This window comes from Ixodes scapularis, unplaced genomic scaffold (genome assembly GCF_016920785.2).
Source record: "Ixodes scapularis isolate PalLabHiFi unplaced genomic scaffold, ASM1692078v2 PGA_scaffold9__187_contigs__length_104089568, whole genome shotgun sequence".
In the NCBI taxonomy this organism is placed as follows: Eukaryota; Metazoa; Arthropoda; class Arachnida; order Ixodida; family Ixodidae; genus Ixodes; species Ixodes scapularis.
Window position 1 is genome coordinate 96,198,124 of NW_024609884.1, and position 21,045 is coordinate 96,219,168.

The 21,045-nt window shown below is 43.4% G+C and overlaps 1 protein-coding gene across 3 annotated transcripts in view; it reads left to right on the forward strand.

Annotated features, from left to right (window-relative positions):
* Positions 1-21,045, forward strand: part of LOC8035684 (carboxy-terminal domain RNA polymerase II polypeptide A small phosphatase 1) — an 81,626-nt gene that overhangs the window by 13,357 nt on the left and 47,224 nt on the right. For all 3 annotated transcript variants that reach the window (XM_040503782.2, XM_029974303.4, XM_040503780.2), the window contains exon 2: positions 14,135-14,265. In XM_040503782.2, the coding sequence (XP_040359716.1) occupies positions 14,135-14,265 (131 nt within the window). The remainder of the gene's footprint in view (positions 1-14,134; positions 14,266-21,045) is intronic.

Below are 21,045 nucleotides of genomic sequence, written 5' to 3' on the forward strand. Positions count from 1 at the left end.
ATCTTGTAACTATGCCGAAATGCCGAACAGGTGGAAAGCTCGGACACAAACGCCAGCGGCCAGCCTACGTATTGACATCTTCTGTTACTAAATTTCAGGACGTGAAAGGGCATTTTTTAGACCGTTGCAGGCGATACAGTTGATACACCCGTAGCAGACGAAATACTCGGCGAGAGCGGGGGTGGCACAGATGACCAGCGGCGCAGCGGAATGATACAAAAGTGCAGGCGAGATTGCGTGACCTTTTGCCGGCGTGTTATTGGCTCCGACCACACGTAGCTTCGGCTGCGCTCGGACGGAAGCTGAAACGAAGTATAGGACTCATTATTTTCTTTAACAATATATGCGTGGCTTTACAATCATACATTGTGGCTTCGCATGTGCCCCTTTTACCCAGGACTTGATGCATACTATGTCAGATGGCATATGCCCTTTAACGCGAATAGCAAACCTCCCCAGCTTGCGTGGCATGCTGAAGTGCATTGGTTGCAGCGTTCCAAACCGGTGTGCATTCTTGGCTGTTTTCATTGGACATTATGTCCAGGGATTGACGCCGAGGTATTCCGGTATTTTGCTTTAAGGGGTACTGCAACCGAATTTCAGTGCCCATTTTATTGTTGAAATGGGAACCAAGTTCTGGCCACACCACAGACAGACACCAATTGTTTAGCACGAAAAGACACCGAGACATTATTTTAAAAAGAATCAATGGAACGTCGTTGGGTCAAACTACCCATAAGAACAGGGCCGCTCTGTGGAAGTGCGTGCGAGCACTCTGGAACTTGGCCGGTTTTCCCTTCTCTGCCACGCCTAGTCAACTCCTGCGGGTGTTCCAAATTGTAACGCATTGATGCCACCAAGTGGCGAAGCTCGCAACCACGCCAGCTTCCCTGTAGCTTTGCCCTTGAAGGTAAACATGACGTTACAAACGCAATGGCTGCTTTTCGAGTGCTCGATGATATCTGCCGTTTGGAACGAAAAATATAGCCATCTGTTCAAAATACAAACGTGCGATTGTCATTAGCAGATTTCGTTGATCGTGTTTAACTTATTTGTGAATGTGAGAGGTATATTTCAATCTTAATTTCATTATCCCTTTTATTACTTATGATGACTGAATTAAGCTTTTAGTTTATAGTGCTTGATAATCTTTTTTATATATCTGGTGTTAGTTTTGATATAGCTTGTTTTTTTATGTTCTAGATGCCATGCACTCAGAAGAAAGAAAAACCTATTCTTGCACACACGTGGGGCATGGCAACACACTTAAAGAGCCTAGTGAAATATGCTAATTCGCTTTTAAACCACTGAGTGCAATAAACAAAAATATTTTAGGGCTAACAATTTTCTTACATTTTTAATGTATCTAAAAATTGTAAACTCTATCTAAACCTTGATAGTGTCATTCTACAGATTCTAAAGCATGTGCATGTCAAATTTGGTTGTGATAGGACAATATTAAAGGGACACTGACAGGGTATTTACGCTTGCTGAGGCTTTTAGTTGTATGTGACATATGAGAGCCCAACTACCCAGAACAGAATTTGCGGCTCGAAATTTGGTTTCTTTCTGCCCGAAAACCGCCGATCGAGAACTGGCCGGTTTGAGTCGCCCTCACTCTCTTTTCCGTGGTCACGGGCTGTTTTCTAAGGTTTCGACGCGACCACCAAATTTAATCAAAGTCGTGGGTCATTGAAGGCACACAGTCAATATTAAAAATAGAAAAAAATATGAAACCCATTTTTTGTGCCTTCCAAAAAGCTGCAAATATGTTGATTGAAAAAAAAAAAAAAAGTAGCACAGACAATCGGAAGCATTCTGTGTGTTCACTGCATAATTCTCAACATGGCGTCATTTCGCGTATCGTGGGATGGCAGCGGACGACGGGCGTTAGACCTCTACTTCAGAACTGTCGTTCACGGTACCGGCGAATTCTGGCTTCCTTCGAAAGAGAAATTTTGGAATGATCAAAAGATCTGATATTCATCCCGTACGACACGCCCGACCAGCAAGCCGATTGCACGAAGACGTTGCCGAGTCGTTGTCCCTTCTCGTGGCTGAAGACATCGCTCGCTCCAACGTCAAGCACGAATTGCGTACTTCGAGTTGAATGCGCAAGCATACGGTTTCTTTACGAGGTGCGAATATAGCCTATGCGTGGTGCTGCCTGACTTCAAGCCGGGAGTGCATGTATTGAAGAGAAATCGCCAGCAAACTTCCGACATACAGTCGACCTGCTTCATTACTACGCATGAAAGAGTTCCTTCAGTAGCTCAGTGGAAAGACGTCCGCTTCACATGCAGAGGGCACGGGTTCGATCCCTGGTGTTGGAGTACCTTTTTTTGTCAAGCATTTTGCTATGTTTACATTTTTTTTTTTACAATTATCACTGAAAAAAAAAAAAAAAATTGTTGTGGACGATACGTCGCTGAACTAAATGGTATAGGGTTCCATTTTCGACGCCTGCGAACTCAACGTAGTCACTTTCCACAAAATGCAAGGAGCTTATAAATCGGGTAGCGTCCGCTTTCCGAGCTTCGCGTAAGTGTTCTACAGGAATTACAGCCAGCCATTGATCCGGACCCGTTGATCTTTCGGAAACTTGTGTGTACTCTGCCGCACGATGCCACTTTCAGACGCAACATCTTGGGAGTATTCTTTTCAGAGCCAATCACGGGAATTCAACACGGGCACTCGCTACTAACTGCCAACATTTAAATGTACAAAACAACTCACCTTGAAGTACAGAACAGCGTGCGGAACAAACATATCTGCAAAGGAATCGCACGGCGAACAAACGCAATTCGTCTGCTATGTGAAAAAAAAAAAAAATTGCACGGTTGGGTGTAGCCACGCGACTTCCGCCACTCACTCTATCCTCTCCACTTTTCCGTGGGGTGCGGGAGTTTCGGTTTTTGAGCAGTTGCGTTTTTTGGCTTTATTTAAAAAATAGTGACACTGTAGCAAAATATTAATTGAATAGTATTCCGACACCATATTAAATCGCGTGACAAAAAAGGGAAAAAAAAAAAAAAAATTTGGTGGGTGTCAGTGCTCCTTTAAAGGAGCTGTGCAACAATTTCAGGGCTTTGCTTAAATTATTGTGGAAGTTGATGCCTTACACTTCTGAAGTGAACTACAAAAAACAAGATTTTGCATGGATACCCTAGTTTTTATTTAAAAATATGAAAAAGATCCAGGTTTTTGCCGCCTCTCAACTTGTACGTCGTCTTCCGGGTCACGTGTGCAGTGACGTTGAGGGGGTAGGCGCGGGGTTCCGGAGAAGTTCTCTTTAGAGCCATCAGTGAGCAGCGAGAACTCATCCGCTCGCGACCGCGTGACGACGTGCTGGCGGGCGCAGTGGGCGCAGCGCAAACAATGTGGTGAAAGGGGGAAAGTCTCGTCCGGGTCCGGCCATACCCGTCCGGCTCTCTCAAGGAGGTTAGGCTCTCTCCCCCTCCGGCTTCTGGCGGCTGTTCACGGTAGCAGATGGAGCTGATAGTTCTGTGGACCTAGGATAGATGGCACCACTAAAACGCCGTATAATAAAAGTTTTGTCGATGATACCAGGTTTTTGACGCATTTATATTTATGTTGGAACGACAAGATTTATAGAAAAGTTACCTTTTATCGAGCAGGTATTCGCACAACTTGCTATCTTTCTACGAGATTTTCCAGTGACGTCCCGCCTCGTGTTTCTCATGGCCGCCGCTCGCGGCTGCAGGTCGGGGAATATTCTAAGTTCTGCCTCGCTATTACGCGGCGGAATCGCAATATTTCGATAAAAGGAGGTGTGTTTTCTGTCATTTGTGACAAGGTGAACAATATCAAAAGCAGAAGATGCCAATTCTTTCAACGTTAAAATCGTTGCACAGCTCCTTTAAAGGCGTAATGCTTCAATTTTAGCTTTGAAAGAATTTCCAGTTTTTAATTTGTACATTTTTAATTTATCAAAAGGGATAGAGAAATCTCTTGCAAATATTTCAATTGTGCTGCTTAATAGCAAAGCAAAGAATGGGAAATAGTTTTCGGGTTGGCAGCCGTGGGAACTGAAGGGTGACGCACAACCTGGGTGCATTGTTATAAGTTGGCAAGATGTGTTATTATGTGCTCAATCAAAGGCTATCTTTTATAAATATTCTCGTTTTAACATGAGTAAGAGGTTCAAAAGCCTCATATCGTTGACAAAATTGTACTCTATTCTTAGGATAAAACCACTTCCAAGAAGTGGTTTTTGACGAACGAGTATGTATTGAGTGCAAGAATGAAATGGAGCTCGGGCTAAGACCCTGGAATACAGGCTGGTTCCAAGATCTCTCTTTGATGCATCGAAACGCTGGGAACGTGCCATGATGTATAAGTGTATTATTCACTTGGGCTAGGATGCATTGTGAAGATTAAAAGATCAGGGTCAGCAAAAAGAAGACGACACCACAGAGCGCAACTTGCAACTCAAGTTTAGTCTGATTTGATCAAACAGGAAAAAACGTTTGCCAACAAAACAGCCATGTCATGTTCTACTAATCTACATTTATTCTTAGTAGCTTGGCCTATCAAAGGACTGTAAATACACCACTTTCGAATCATAAAGGGCGCACGATGGGGAGCTAACACATGTGTCGTGACCATAGTTTAAAAAAAGTGGGAGAAAAACATGCGATACTGTACTCGGCGACAATTTTTCTTGGCAATGCGGTGGAAAGGAGGAGAGCCCGCGCGTAGCTTTATTTAGCGCTCAAAATGGGAGAGGGAATGCGTGCCTGTACCCTCCACTGCATTGCCAAGAAAAGTTGTTGCCGAGTATCGGTACTCTCGGCACCTCAGAATTTAGGTAATCTGTGTGCTAGAGTGGAGCGGGGGGATCTGGGGGTGGGGTTTACGCAGCACAGTCTAAGCGCTGCGTAAAATGATAGACTGGGAGCATGCTCTGGCAGTGAGATTGTTGCCCATGGGTAATCTGGCGGTGCACTGCAATAGATGCGACTGTGTCCCACAGTTTCAAGAAGCGGTTATCTTGAGCCGGAACCGAAACATAATGACAAGGGAAATTTTAGACGCATATTTTAAAGTGCAGTCACAGAACATGCGTTAGTGCCTCATCGATTGCCCTCTATGATTCAGAAGTTGCATATTTACAGACCTTTGATAGGCCAAGCTAGTAAGAATAAATGTAGATTAGTAGGGCGATGTGTGTACAAGACATGGGTGCTTTGTTGGCATATAATGTTTTTTTCTGTTTGATCAATTGAGATTAAACTTGAGTTGCAAGTTGCGCTCTGTGGTGTCTTCTTTTACTAGTATCGTCTTTTTAGCGCTTTTAATCTTAACGGTGTCATGACGAAGTGCATGCATCATCATTGGTTGAGGTCGGGGGGGAGACAAAAGTTGACATACCATGTCGAAGCCCATGCTGTTCATTGTGGAAAAAAAAAAATCACTTTTTCTCAAAGAACACAATCAAATGCTTGAAAATGAAGTGCTTTAACACTTTACTAGCTTTAGAAAAGTGAAATAGGTTGGTAGTTTTCGACACGGTGGTTGTCGCCTGATTTAAAAATGGTAACACTCTTGCGGTTTTCTACTTGTTTGGCACCCCACCTGTGCTAAGATTAGGACAGTAAAGCAGGTGCGAAGATGTAGCCGACCATTCATCGTACCTAAAACGAAAAAAACCTTTGGAATATTGTCGGTGCCACAGCTCTTTTTAATGTCTAGATTAAGGAGGGCTGCGATAACACCTTCCTCAGAAATAGTACTGTCTGGTATCGTTGTGGGAGAAGCTTCATAACCCGGGATTGTCCCATTGTCTGCCGTGAATATAGACGACAAATAGTCATTAAAAGCATTAGAAATAGGCTGCTGCTTATTTGTAGTGCCGTTGCAGTCTCAGGTCCACGAAAGGTGATTTCTTTAGTTTCAGAAACACCTGAACTTTCAGGGGTTGCAACGTAAATAGCCGTGCAAAGTAAAGTTAAAAAAATTGTATTTTGCGTTTGTTACTGAAGCCTTGAAATGCCTGCTCAAAATTGGTATGAAAGAAGTGTTTGCATTACGAAATTTGTGAGCTCGGCGTAGTTTGCATTTTAGGTGAAGGATGTCATGTGTGATACATGGATTATATCTTTTTACTCTTTTCACTTGTATCGGTATGAACCCCTGGATGCAGTCAACAACAACTACGACCACAAGTCATGCGTGGTGCTGCTAGCGGCTTTAAACATATCGTAAAATTCGGGAAAGCTCTCTTCCAAAGTATAGAGGATATCAACATTTATTAGCAAGTGGTGGAACCTCTTTAAAGGGACAATGAAGACGATTTTATTTAATTTTTTTGAATGGTGTTTTTATGCTTCTTGGGAACATAGCATGCTGCCCAATTTTTTTGTAGCCATTTGTGACGCGTATTTCTGTGCCTACGAAAGAAGAAACCGAAACTGAACAATTTCATTCTCGTTTCTGGGCCTCCAAAAACGGAGGTGACTTAGGGAGTGACGTCAAGTGTGAATAGTCAGTATCGGTAGTATTTAGGAGATCGAGATTCTGGTTACCACGGTGGGTTATAGCAGCGCGGTGGCGCGGTCGTTCTGTCGAATCTGTCAACATGGACGGCAATGCCGCTCTCGCGAGCGAGTTCGAGCTTCCGTTCAGTAACCCAGCACAAACGGAACAAGAGTACATGTGGGGCGGCCTCCGCCGTCACCCGAGGGAGACCGCCCAGCCGGTAACGAGCGGCCGGCATGCCCAAGTGCCCATAGTTGCTCGTTGGCCGTTTCGCGTCCAGCGTAGCAAAGAAAAAAACAATTATGCTGCTTTATTTACAGTTTAGTAATCCCTTCCGGTCCGATTTATACTTTTCATGGTTATTCAAGCAAAAATTAGAACAGTATGCACAAAAACCGAGAACCAAAACGTGACCGAGGGCGCGTCTCTCGTTGCGACCAATCGCTGAGGCGTCTCTTCTGACGTCGCGCTTCTTGGCCTCACATCGGTCACGTGAGCTCCGCTTCTCCTGGCTTCTCCCGCAACTCTCGGGGCGTCGCCCCAGTTGATTCCGGTACGATTATTACCGCGACTGTTTAATTGATTTGCGTGGCACACAAGCGCCGGTTTCGGCTGAAATTTGGGCAACGTGGTCCGAGACGTGCCTGGAACCCAGTTCAATCGCCAAAACGATGTCCGAAATTGCCTCCATTGTCCCTTTAAGTCAACGGTATCTGACCAGCAGGCGAGGGAGTGCAAACAGCAAGAGAGTGGTCAGAAACACCTTCAACAATTTTGCAGCTTGTACCTTGCCGCGCGATTTTGGGTGAAGCAAAGACAAGATCAAGGCTTCTTGTTGCGTTTGTAATGCATGAGAAGCTATGAACGACTTGAGTAGGTGCGACTGCTGTCACTCGCAGAGGCTGCATATGATCCCAATCAATGTGTGGTAAATTAAAATCACTTGCAAGTACCACGTGTGTGTAGCGCTTCGGAAGTGCGCAAAGAGGTTCATGTAGCGCCCATAAGTGGGGAACATTGCAGCTAGGTGGATGATAAAACGCACCCACTATAATTCACAGTGATGAAAAACAAAGCTTTGCCCAGATCATTTCAGCGTCATTAGTGCAGCTTACATGAGAGCATGGTATGCTGTCTTTTACTGCAATTGCAACACCACTGCCTCTTGATGGTCGATCCTTACGAAAATTTTTGTAGCCGATAGGAAACGCTTTGTGACTCGACATGTGTTCGTTGAGCCAAGTTTCAGTGATAACTGCCACGTCAGTCGTATGTCAGAAAAACTGCTTCTAGTGCTGTCGTTTAGCACACTACGAGCATTCAAATTGAAGAGCCTAAAGGGGAGGCTCAAGCAAATGGCTCAGACACTATATTCTCCGATTGAGAAGCATGTCTGCTTGACTTTGGAGTGCCAAGAAATGGTCTGAAGAATGAGCCTGCGGGTCACAGTTTTGCATCTCGAAACTTCTCGAAGTAATTTTCGTTTACTGACACATGAAATGAAAAGTAGCTGTCATGCTTCGTGAGCAACTTCGTACAGACACATGACTGTGGGCCCATTGTGCTGTTGACAGTATCAGAAACATGTTCACATGTAATCGATGGATTCAAACGAGAAACAAAGAGTGCTCTAAGCCTAGGAGGCCTAAAAGCGGCAGATAGCTTACTGGCTGAGCCGTTCCCACAAAAAGCTGGTCCTTGCGCCGAGGTTGAGTCACAAGGTGTCCATCGGGGTTTATAACCGGAGCTGCTTGGCTTGCCTGAAGTTGCACCCTGCACCTGCACCTTGGAACTGTTCTTAGGACCGGGTGGCAGCATCATTGGGTAGCCTCCGTCGTTTCCAGGTGACTGGTGACGCCCCCATTGCTGTCTTTGACGTCCCGCGGCATTCGGAGGAACTCTCACTGCTTGAGCGGTTGCTTCCGGCTGTAGAAACCTGCTGTTGGACAAAGATCTGAAGGCCTTGGAGATTGTTAGCCAGCCTGTAGATGCCGGTTGGGCGGCGGCACCTGACTGTAGTAGTACTTCGAAGAAAGTAGTTGGTTGACCGCTCTGGTGAACGGTGCTTGGGGCCTCAGCAGCAAGGTCATTTGCAAAAAAGCTCGCTATTCTGCACCAGATGCATAAGCATAGACTCGTTGTCATGCTGTAAGGATCGACCAGACCGTCAGTTTTGCTGCAGAGTGTGCGCACCACTTCATGAAGGTCGCAATTTTCTGGCGGCGCTTCTTCCAGTGGACTGTCGCCGTTGCGGCCAACGATGACTTCTCAATGTTCATGTGCGAAGTCTCCGGACTCGCGTGTTTCATTCATGAGGCGCACTTAAAAGTGCTAACACCTTTCTTGACAAGTAGGTCGGCCTCACGTACGTTAACACATTCGCAGTGAAAGCTGCAAACGCACGTGCCCAAACAAACAATGAATCGCTGCTGAGATATCGGGGCAGCGCACCTGCCGCACACGTCTTTCACCGATGCCATATCGAAGTGAAATCACTTGATTATCATGTCTGCCATATGTTTGCGTGCTCTCCCTGCAGTGTACCGTGGCACTTGCGCCGCTTGCATCAACCTTTTCTGCTTCTCTCCAAGACACGCGCATCGAGCTTGACCGCTGCACCGGAGTGCTAGGAGCAGCGGCTCATATAGGGAGTGCCATGGTTTGCGCGATGGGCACGGAAATGATGCTCAGGATTATTACCGGTCGACCTTTTTTGGTATTGATTGTATGGTAATTTCTAATTTTAAAAAGCTGTGTCGAGAAGAAGAAAAAAGACGGGTGTATTTTTGAATAAATACGGTAGTCAAGGTAGTTCCTGTGCAGCTGTTGATCGAAAGAGGAGCGAAATTTGACTTAATTCTGGTTCCGACGTTGCTGAAGAGCAGTGCTACTTCTAAAGTGCAAGTGTAGGATTTAATACTATTTGTGGGTGGTTGTTTTTGCAGTTTATGATACGAGTTGAGTTTGGTAGGCTCATAAAAATTGGTGGCACATTTTTTTTTCATAAATGTTTTAGTGGATATGCTGTTTTTGCTGGCATTTTACAGAAATACTTACAGGCTAAATAAACTACCGAGTGTAAACGGGTAGGGAAGAGAAGCTTCATCCTAATTTAAGTGTTGTGCTAGGATTAATTGTTTTAACAATATCTTTAATACCCATTGTAAATGGAAGCTACTCTGACCTGAGCCTTATTTCTAAGAAGGCCCTGCATTTCTTTTGCACCCTATCCATTCTTATTACAATAACATGCTCCAGCATCAAAGAGGAACCCTCTATCATTACCATGGATGAACTCGTTTAGCAATGCAATCAATCATCCATTTTCAAGGGATGTGCTAAGAGATGTCAGCATTTGCTCCAAACCAATATTACGCCTGCTACAGAACGTGCTACAAAAGGTGTGCAATGGAAACCGCTTCTCGTCATCACAATTCAGTTGTAGTGTCATTTGTTCAAACAGCAGTAATGAAGAGTGTTGCATCAAACGCCAGCCGAAGGTATCCCGCAAGAAGTACACACTGTGCTGAATAAGTATTAATGTCCTACTAGACACCGCCAAGGGGCCTATTTAAGCAGTTACAATATGAAAAAGCCCAAGCAAGCTCCATGCCCTGTACACTTCCAGTTGATGGAAGAGGCTATCATCAAGTCGGCTGTGTGCACAAGCCGAATTTCGTCCTTTCTCCGCACTTGCCCGGCAAATGACGGCCGTGTCAACACTGATTTTGGCACTGCTTTTGCATCAAACTTGCCTGCTCGATGAAATAAAATATTGTTTTTTTATCATGCAAACTAATAAAACGCCCGAAAGCTGGTCGCTCAACTTGCCGACTTGTGGTTTCTGCCACGATTGATTTTGCCTTTTTGTGGTGGAATGCCTCTACATTAGGTGCTGCAGTCAGTCTCGGAAACAGCTGGGCAAGCGAGATGTGACAAAAAAAAAATATTGGAGCCCCCCGGAACATTGATATTGGTATAGATTTCTTCCGATACAACCGCAGGCCTTCTAAGCCACGTGCTCACCTGGGCTTTTTCATATTTTCCGTGACTGCATATAGCCTTTAATTGGTTCGTATAATTTCTGATTGGAAAAAATAAGCATATAATTTTGTTAACTGGCATCATCAAAATCCACTATATCTATAAATTTTAGAAACGGAGCGTGTAGGAAGCATGATGGTGCGCAAAAGTTTCTTGTTGGGATGCAAGGTGCAAGGCAGGAGGAGCAACCATGAGAATGGGGGTAAGAAATGGAAAAACTGCATCATATGCAAGTTAGATGCATTTAAAGAGCTGGAAAAACTAAGCATGCTTTCCAAACATTCATAAAATTGTCTCGTTGAGTGGGTTTTGATGATGCCCAACAGGTTTTCAGTTGAACTACCCTAAGATCTTGACGAATAGCGAATCAATGAAAACAAGCAGTAAACTAACTTTCGGTGTGCCATAAAAAAGAAAAAAAAAAGTTGAAAAAATGCTGGTTTTAGATTTTGTGACTCGCGAAACTTTGAGCACAGGGAGGGACGATGAACCAAAGACTGTCCTTCCCAGTCAGCAGTGTTCCCTTATTTCCCACTGTGGTTAAGTAATACTGTTTTCGCTGCGGTCACCATTGGTCGGCGCCCTGCAATTACTAGAAGTGGGCTATTTTTCGGTGTTTTTGACAAACATTGGGAATCGTGGCAAAGAAGGGGGCGGCCTGTCTTTTGGGGGTGGGGTATCCCTCCATATATTACGGTATGTTTTTATTTTTACTAATTTAAGAGTTCCATATAGAAAACTAATTAAGGCCTATGCACCTGCCCCAGTGTACCTCAGTAAGGCCCTTAATTGCGACTAACATGGTACCAATCTTGTTTTTGTGGAATAAAAATTTACGTGAAAATTTTGGCCAGCCGGCATTTCGTTAAAACTTTGTACAGTCAAATGCCCACCAGCCTTCTAAAGTGAGAGATTTTGGAAGGAAAGGGAGGGGGGTTGCACAGGTGCCAGTTTTGTGTGTGATAAGATCTTGTTACCCTTGTTGTACTTCTATTAGCCCCGAGAGCGAACACAAGCGTCGCTGCGGTCGCAGCGCCCTGATTGGGTGAGGTGTACCGTGACGTCAGGGGGAGTACTCAGCTCCGCGACCTCGCATCGGCTCGCTTCCCAGCACCGGTTTCCCGGTTTGGCGTTGTGTGCCGCAAACTCTTCGAGGAGCTGGACTTCGTGTACCCGGTGTACAAGACGTTGAGTTAGGCCGATATTGACGTGCTTCCGTACATTTTATAAGCCTGCTTGTCTCTTTTACCTTTAAAATTGGGTTACAAATCCCGAAAGCCATCGGCGGAGACAATTCCGCCGATGAACCTCCACGCCCGTCCACACGACACAAGACAATTTTGCGAAGGATCGGTGGAGCGGTGGCGCAAGTGTTTCAGACGCTGGAATTCTGTCCCTTCCAGGTTCATGATTTAGGACGATATTACATCCCGCTTTCAAGGCATTTGAAGTGGCATTTATATCAAGGGCCTTTGGGTGGTCGGCAAATTCGCTCGCGACCCCGGCTTTGCGCTGCCACTCTGCATGCGCTGATTCGCAGGTGCTTTAAAGGCCCTGCGTCTGATGATCTTTGAAGCGCACGTGGAACGGGGTTGTTTTACATAAATGTAGCTTCTTCGTGAATTAATTATATGGTTTATACACGTATTCAGGCTTATTTCTTAGAAGATGCACAATTACTGGAAGTTAGTTTGTATGGTAGCAGCAAAAACGGCCGAATTGCCCCCAGTTGCCTGTGTGAGATGTATTGAACTGCCCAAAATAGGCACAGCGATAGTGCCGTAATTTGGAATGGTTATACTTTTTCCGGACATTTTTATTCCAGCCTTGGGTATTAAAAAAAAAATACACCGTTTAGTCTGAATTGTCATTTCCAATTAAAAGAGACTGCTGCAGGTGGCCAAAAGCTTCCTCAGCCTCCAAACTCCCTACAGCTGGAGTCTCTGACAACAGAGGAAAACAGGAGTAAAAGCAAGCACTCGAACGTCTCTCCAGTATAGTAGATGCAGCACTAGTAGCAGAAAATGTGGCACCTGTGAAGGCCGACAGTCTGCGTGAGAAAAGCTTCTGGTACTTTAGCTTCAGGGCAGTTCTATTTAAGTAAAGTCTCATATTTAGGGCTTAAGAGACTAATAACGAGCTAGACATCTTCGCTTACGTTTGTTATACATTTCTTGAGGGTTGATATAAACAAGTTCACAAATACCACCCGTGTAGTCCTTTGAAATACTATCCGAATCCAGCAAAGCTTAAATGCGAGCAATGTATATAATAAATGTTCCTTGTTTTTTTTACTTTGCCCCTAAACTTGGGCTGTCTTACTTGTGATTCTCTCCCCATGGCCTAGACTGTATATTTAGCGTATCGCTCGAGCAGCATGCAGCTTTTCTGCTTCGGCGATCTTGTTTAAAAGCAGAGATACAAAAAAAAAGTAGTATACATAACCTGCCAACTCATTCAGACCATCAACAGCATTTATTGTGCGAGATGTAAATCTATAATGATGCTCCTGCAATTGTGGCCATATTTCTTTATTTTCATGTACCAGCTACGATTCATGCGTTGCCTGCCATGTCAAGCATGCTCAAAATGTTGGTTGAAGTTTCACATGTAGCTACAGGCCACACCTCAATAAAGGCACATATAAAAATTTACACTTCCTACAAAAGACACGCCAAAAAAAAATGAAATGGAAACGAGCGCGCCGACAGCTAGCGTCGTCACAGCCTCCACAGGCCGAGCGGGGCGAGTCGGGGAAAAATTCTCTCCTCGCCGTGACGTCACCCCGGTTCGTCGTAAGGGGGCGCCACGCCAACTTCTCGGGGCTAATACCCCTTTTCACCTAAAGAACCGTAGTAAAAAAAGTCTGACTCCTCGCGGAATGTTACTAATTTCCCGCGTTATGTGGAGAATTAAAATTTGTGTAAAGGAATTTTAGTTTAGATATATGTTACCTTATCAAGACGTACCGTTCCAAGCGCAAAAAGCATCGCTTTTTCCTCCGACAACCATATTTCGTAAGAACTACTTCACAGTGCGTATGAACAATGCGCGAAACTTGCTTTTTTCTTGAAATGAAAATGGATATAGTTTATCTTGACATTTCAAATGGTTTACATAGGGTTGGGGGAACTATGAAAGTTATAAAGCATAATTTTTGGCTGCACTTGGTCTGCAGTTAGAGTTAATTGACATTTAGTCCCGGAATGAGTTCTATAGCCAGATAGGACTATGCTGCATTGAAGGGTTGTGCCACTTGCAGCATACTGCCACCTCTTACAGATGGACTTGTGCCCATCAGGCTGCATGCTGGGAAGGTGGTTGAAGCGAGTGTGGTCAGACACACCCAAAAAGGGGTGCCTGTGTAAGGGCTTGCTCGTAAAAGAAAGCTCATAAGTAGTTTAGGTCTAGGAAGCCACGTGAGCAAGGGAAGGAATCGAAGGATGAGGAATAAAGCTGTCCTCGGAGTTGGCAGAGGTACCTACCGGAGGTATGCAGCCTGGAAACTGCTGCACTTTGTTGTTACCATGCCAGAGTTGCAAGGACTTGTCTGGTTGCGTCGCCACAGTTGTGACCTTGTGTGTTCCAGCCCCTGTCCCGGCCAGCAAAAAGCCCAGGCAAAGAGGCTTCCTGAACACCCTCCTGTGCTGCTTCGGTAGCAACAACCAAGGTGCTAGCAACCCGGTGATCACCGAAGAAAATGGGCAATATTCCCCCAAGGTAAGCAGTCGAGTCAACGCTGTTGGAAGGGTTTGGAGCGCACACTTTGGGTCTTTATTTCCCTTGGGCCAACCGTTGTCGGTGTTCTGCTAGACCACCTGTAGATTATTGCAGTTGGGATGATTGGGGAGGGTTTGATCGACGCTTCGTACGACATACCTCTCTTGCTTTCTTTTTAGCTTTTCCGTAGCAGCTAGATCCAGAACTGTTATCATTTTTGAGCTAGAAATGTGCTGGAACTTTGACGTGTGTGAAGAGCACAATGTGCACGTTGCAAAAATGTCACTATTGTTTACGCTTTGTAAGCAGTTGAAAATGTTACCACTCAGTTGTCCTAAAGAATCATCCTGGGACTAAAAGAGTTGAAAGTCTGTTGCACATCCTCCAGACCTCGGGGAAGGTGGAACGGCCCTCTCAGCTCTCTTATGTCGTCCAGTGGTGCCAGTGGCGTACATACAGTTTTAAATATTGGCCGTGAGCACATGTGTAGGAGGTGCCATAGTCGAACGATAGTCAGCGCCGGTGCGTCGTCTGCCTCTGCTCCCTTTCTCGTTGCTAACTTCTAAACACGGCGCTGGCTTGTTTGACTGCTTATATCCTTACATGTATTAAAAACTTAGCGACTGTGGTTTGTCTGAGGTAGAACCGAGCTGTTCCTTTGGTATTGTGGACACAATGTTCTGGGCATATCCTCGATAATCAATCAAATGCACTCTGATGCAGCAGGCACTTGCGCAACATAATCCCATGTTAACTTCTGTCTCTGGGTGCTGATCACTGTAATTAACATTGACTAGATCCTGTCTGCCGTTACTAATTTTTACATCTATATGTATACAGAATGTTTTATTTGGCGGCAACTCGGGAAATGTGTTTGATGCAAGATTAATTTTATTTGCATTATTGTTTGATTGTTGATCACATTAACACTGTTGAAACAGTAGTCAAGCACAATTCAATGGTTTCGTATTTCGCGAATTTGTCAGTATGTCGCTTTTCTTAATATCTTGTGGAAATAAATTTTGCCATCTAAAAGAAACTGGTTAATATTTTCTACCTGTGATTGATGTCTTCGCATGACCAAACTTTTTGGCGTTTTCAATGCGAAGTACTGAAGTCACGGCGACATATGGCTGGTTTAAGATATATAAAAGCTGATATGTTTCAACAGAAGTACAAGCTACTTAAAATTTATTGACTGCCAAGTTGGTGCATCGCAACGTGACCAAAAAATTAAAGGCAGTGTTACGAGAAAATTAAGATTGTGCGAAACCTTTTGCCTTAATGAAACATAAGATTGCAGACCAGGAGGTTGCCACGTGTTTAAAAAGTGCATTGTTAATGATTCAAAGTATACATATTTTTTTAACAAGTGTTATTTAGATGTTTGGCAGTACTTGAACTATAGTCTGTTGCAACTCAAGAACGAAGTGCGAGGGTAAGACGGGCCAAAGGAGGAGGAAGCAGACGGAACGCTGGAGAAGAGAGGGGGAAACCTCCTCTCTTTAGCGTTCCGTCTGCTTCCTCCTCCCCGGCCCGTCTTTCCCTCGCCCTTCGTTCTCAGGTTGCAACGGACTATAGGTATTTTTTGCACCACTTTGATAAATATGCATACTATTGTGTCACAATGTTTCGGCTTCAAATTAGACTAAGCAAAGCCCTTCACATTGTTTAACGAATTGGCAGTCAGCATCGGTCAAACAATAAATAGCAACTCGGCAAATCTGGGAATAACGCTCTGGAGCTCTTCACCAAATAACAATGTCAAGTGCCACAAAGGGAGCCAGAATGCTCTCTTGGTATCCCAAATAAATGAAAGGCCAAAAATGTAATCACTTTACTCACTACTTCTGCATGCCCAAACATTCTAGCGAGTGGCTGGTGTTCTCTCCTTCAAACACAGCCACAAAGGTGGTTTTGACTGAGCGCTACAACAAAACAAATCAATCACCTAAACGCAGGATCATTTCAGTGATTGCCAGCGCTCGGGAAATAAATGGGTGCAAATTGCAGCATTTTACCTCCAAACATCATGGTTACCACATACCCCAATTATGTAGGGAAAGCAAGGACGTCGCGCTTGTTGCATTAGCTGTTTTACACGCTAGGATGAGGCACAATATTGTCACGAATGACAATTGATGAGGCGACAAAAACTTAAACAAACTAAAAGTTTAATGGGGCGAACTTGTGCCTAAAATAAAAAGAGAACGGAAGATAACAACAGGATCGAACGCTGGTGCGAGACTGTCTGCGGATCGCCATGCGGAGCCTTTTATGTACACGCGTTGGCTTCTGGAACAATCGGCCTAGAAGGTTCGGCGCATAGAACATTCGTAACTCGATCAGACAAGAAAGTTCTCGAATTTGCGAGAACGCTAAGTAGAAAGAATAAATAAAAGAACATTCCACTGCCTGGAACCGAACCCAGACCTTCCGTGCGACAGCCAAGCACGGTAACCATGCGGCCACGTACGCGCTCGCTCAGGGACGCGCTTGGCAATATAGTTTTAATCGCAGATTGTAAAATAAAGAAAAAAGGTGTTTGCTTGTTCGTGTTGTTGCAGACTGTGAAAGGCATCTTTAACGGCGCAGATGACGAAACACCCATCATTGCGGAAGTTACGCATCAGGTTGTGCGGTGTATCTGGGTGATCTCCATTGCATGGTCTCTATTCCACAGTGATGAATGCTCCATTTGCGCCTGACTGAACCATGAACTGCTACATGTCGTGCTAAAATAGCATTTTTGTGAAGTGCCACTGTTGCATTAAGATGAGCTTGAGTGAAGCAAAAACAGGAAAAAAAGGTCCTTATATGGGAGTGTGCGCGGTACCGCACTTGCTGCAATTGTAACCTAAAATTTGAATATTTCCCGTCAGTTTAGTCTGAAAGTAAGCAGACCGGTCAAATCAAGCTAGTGGTATGTGCAGGTGTTGAGGACGGAAAGACTTGCGCCACACTGCTTTCATCAAGGGTAAACTGCTTTATACTGGCGTGCTAGGAGCAGTGGCTGATGTGGGAAAGCATTTGCATTATCTCGATGGACTAGAAAATTATGCCTAATAGTAATATAGGTAGGCTGACAGTTAAAACGTTTTTACAAAAGCCGAGAAAAAAATGTAGATCTATATTTTAATAAACGAGGTAGTCAACTTAGTTCAACAGGTCACTGAAGTCTGGCTCATCTGGGCTCCAACACTGCTAATGCTGCTGAGTAATGTGCAATCTTGGTTCAAAAGAATGTATATAAGTTTTCACACTTATTGTTATGGTTGTTCTTGCAGTTTACATCATATAAACTAGGCAAATGTATTTTCGCCTATCCACATTTTAGGGAATATGCTGGTTTTTGCTGTAATATTACAAGAAGGGTATTGGAGGGAGGAAGCAGATGCTTCATCTGAACCAACTGTTTCATTGGTCCACATGAAAGAGATCTTTATGTCTGAGGAGTGGACATTTCAACATTTTTTTTTTTGATACCTAATGTAAACAGAACCAATTTTGACCTAAGCCTTCCCTCATAAAAGCTGTTTTTTTGCTACTTTTAAGCATTCATATTAAAAAAAAAAGTTTGTATGTACGAAATGAACAATAAATCATCATCAAAGATGGGCTTTATTCTATGAGCTTTATTAAGTAATTTTAAGTAGCTTGCGAACACATACATTGGTGCCTGCAACAAAAGTATCAGTGGTTCCAAACCATTATTTTGCCTGCTACAAGACCTGCTAGAAAAGGACAAATGCCACTTCCATCACCAATTCCAGCAGTTCTTGCTTCAGTTTGTTCTGAAGGCCATATTTCCTCCTGAAGTTTCCACTTGGTTGATGCAATAACTGATTTGAGCCTGTTGTGAGGGCCATTAACAGCTTGTTTCTACAGGCTTTCTCGCTCATTTTAAACCCAACGACGGTCAGTTTAATCCAAGTGCCTTCCAATTTAATTCATGCACCATCCAATTTAATCAAGTGCTACCCAGTTTACTCCCGGCATCGGTCAGTTTAACCCACAACATACTGTAAATGACCTATTTTTTGCGGACTCATTATATCGTGATTTAGGTCAAACCTGAAATTTTGGAATAATTTGCGGGTTTTAATTTTCGCAATGCAGTGGGATCTCAACCTTGATTCCAGTGTGTTTACATTTTACCAGAATTGTTCGCGGGACCTATTTTTCGCAAATTGTAGACGATTCGCGAAATTCTCGAAAATTAGGTCCTTGCAAAAATGAGGTCAATTACAGTATACACAAACATATTTTTCTTCAGTGGTCGTGTTTTGCTTACACTTTTGATTAGTGATGGGCCAAACTTTTGCCAAATCGAAAGTTCGGCGTTGAATCTTGGGATTCGGCAAAGCCGAACTTTTGCCAAACTTTTCTAAAGATTCGGCAAAGATTCGGCAAAAATACATTGTTACCACATTTAACGTTGATATTTCGTTTTTTGTGGCGAAAAAAGGTTTTGTTTCTTTTTTCTTAACTTAAATGCAACATGTAATGCATATTCACTTAGTTATTACTAAATAAGGTGATATTCTACAAGATAGTTGTATTGGTGTCGTTTTTGTGTGTTTACTAGCAATTTGAGTGACTCCTTGCAGAAGTGGCGTGACAACGAGGTTGGGTAGAAGCGAGCGTGGCGCAGTCACGAATCACGCTACGAGAGTTTCGGTTTTGAGGCATCATCAGTGCGCGCCTGCATGTGTGTGTAACATCAACCTCCTTGGTGTAGTACATTGTTCAAATGAAGGCAATAACGCTGCATTCTTGCTGTCCCTGGGAGTCACTGTTTTGTGCGCGAAAACGAAGGCAACGGTTGCTGCTTCACAAGAAGAGATACAAATAATATTGTAAAAATGCATGTTTTTCGATTTGAGTCACTCGACATCAGCTTTGCATGAAAGTGTGCGTCTCATATTCGCAACGTCTTGTTTTTAACCTTTAAAATGCCAGTTTCTGGTGTTAGGACACACACGGACGTTTCGGAAGATAGGGAGGGTTAGGAATGGGTCGGATGTGCAACGTCGACCATTATAATTCTGTGTTTAGTGTTATGCAGATACATGAAAATCGCGAAATAACACTAATTGAAAAAGCATTATTATTTTGTTTTGGAATTGACTACTCCTGAGCCAAAAACAGAATTGTTATAACTGCAAGGAGTGCTTTAGAATAATTGTCGGCCAATGTTTCAGAATGCACCGCATCATTAGTCACTTGTGCAGTGGACTGTGTGAATTACTGGTCGATCTTCTGTTCTTGAGGCAGAAAATATTAGAGAGAACCACGCTCGCTCACAAACGCACAGTTACCGCGTTGCGTATTCCACACCTCGCCGTAACCGCTGGTTGTACTACACTGCATTATGGTAACCGCACAACTGCACGGCGTCCATTTGCAATCCACGGCTCTGTCACGTTCTCGCAAGTGCGCAGACATTTGCCGAATTTTTGCCGAATCGTTGCTGAACTTTCCTTCAAAAGTTCGGCATTTGCCGAACTTTGCTGAATCTGAAGTTCGGCAGATTCGGTCCATCACTACTTTTGATAGCTTAGAGTAATTGTTTATACAATTAGATTTTGTTTGGGACAACTGGTATTTTCATCACTATTTTGATTACTTTGAGTTACTAGTTACATGATTGACGAAGCGAAAGTGACATGTTGATTACTCTTGTTGTAACCTCGAGTTATTGGTGGTGCACTCTACTTGAATTTATCTGAATTGATGTTTTGCTTACTCCTTTCTATTACTTCGACTTGTTATTGATAGAATTCAGATGATATAAGTGCAATTGCAGTTTGTGATTACTCTGCGCTATATTGACACCTCTGACTTTATTTCAAGATTAGTGGATGTATGGCTCGCACTTCTAATTGAGAACACAATTTAAATGATAGAAGTTCAACAAAATTTTTTGACTACTCTTGATTACTTCTAGAAATAATTGTCCAAAAATAACTTGGTAGAAGCTCATTTGACTATCTGATTACTTTTTGGTTATACCATACCCTGCATCCGCCCATTCCGCACTAAGCGTCCACCCCCAAAATTTGAAGCATCTGAAAAGCAGTACATATGTAGGTATGTAAACGTGATGACCTCACATGCGCCCATCCCCTTTTTTTTGCGATTATCTTCAAGTTTTGAGTGGGTGCTTGCTCGATATTTTACGGTATAGGTATTATTGACAGAAATACCTTTATAGAAGCAAAATTTTAATTACTTGGTGAGTTACTCTGAAATATGATTGACAAACGCGACTACATAAAAGTTCAGTTAAGATTTGGATTACTCCTTTGATTAATCTGTGTTACTATTCACCCAATTGACTTTAAATGAACTCAATTAACTTAGTGGTTACTTTGAAATCTTTCCCCTATATATTAGTCTCACAACTGAGTTTAGATGAGCATATTGACATCTTGATTACTTTGAGTGACTAGTGACCTATTGGGCTTAATATTGGTCTAATTGACATAATCCTTACTCTCATTATTATTTTGAGCTTTTATACTTACCAAGTGATTTATTCTCAACTCAGTTACCATTATGATCATTCTTTTGATTAGTTCGACCTACAATTGACCCAATGGAGTTTGATTCGGCCTAATAGGTATCATGATTACTCTTGACATTACTTTGATCAAGTTAGAGTCTGATTTATTATGAGCACAATAGAGTCTGATTTATTATGAGCACGAGTCATGTTAAACTATGATTGCTATTTTGATGACCGAGTCACTATGGACCCAAAGGACTTTAATTTGC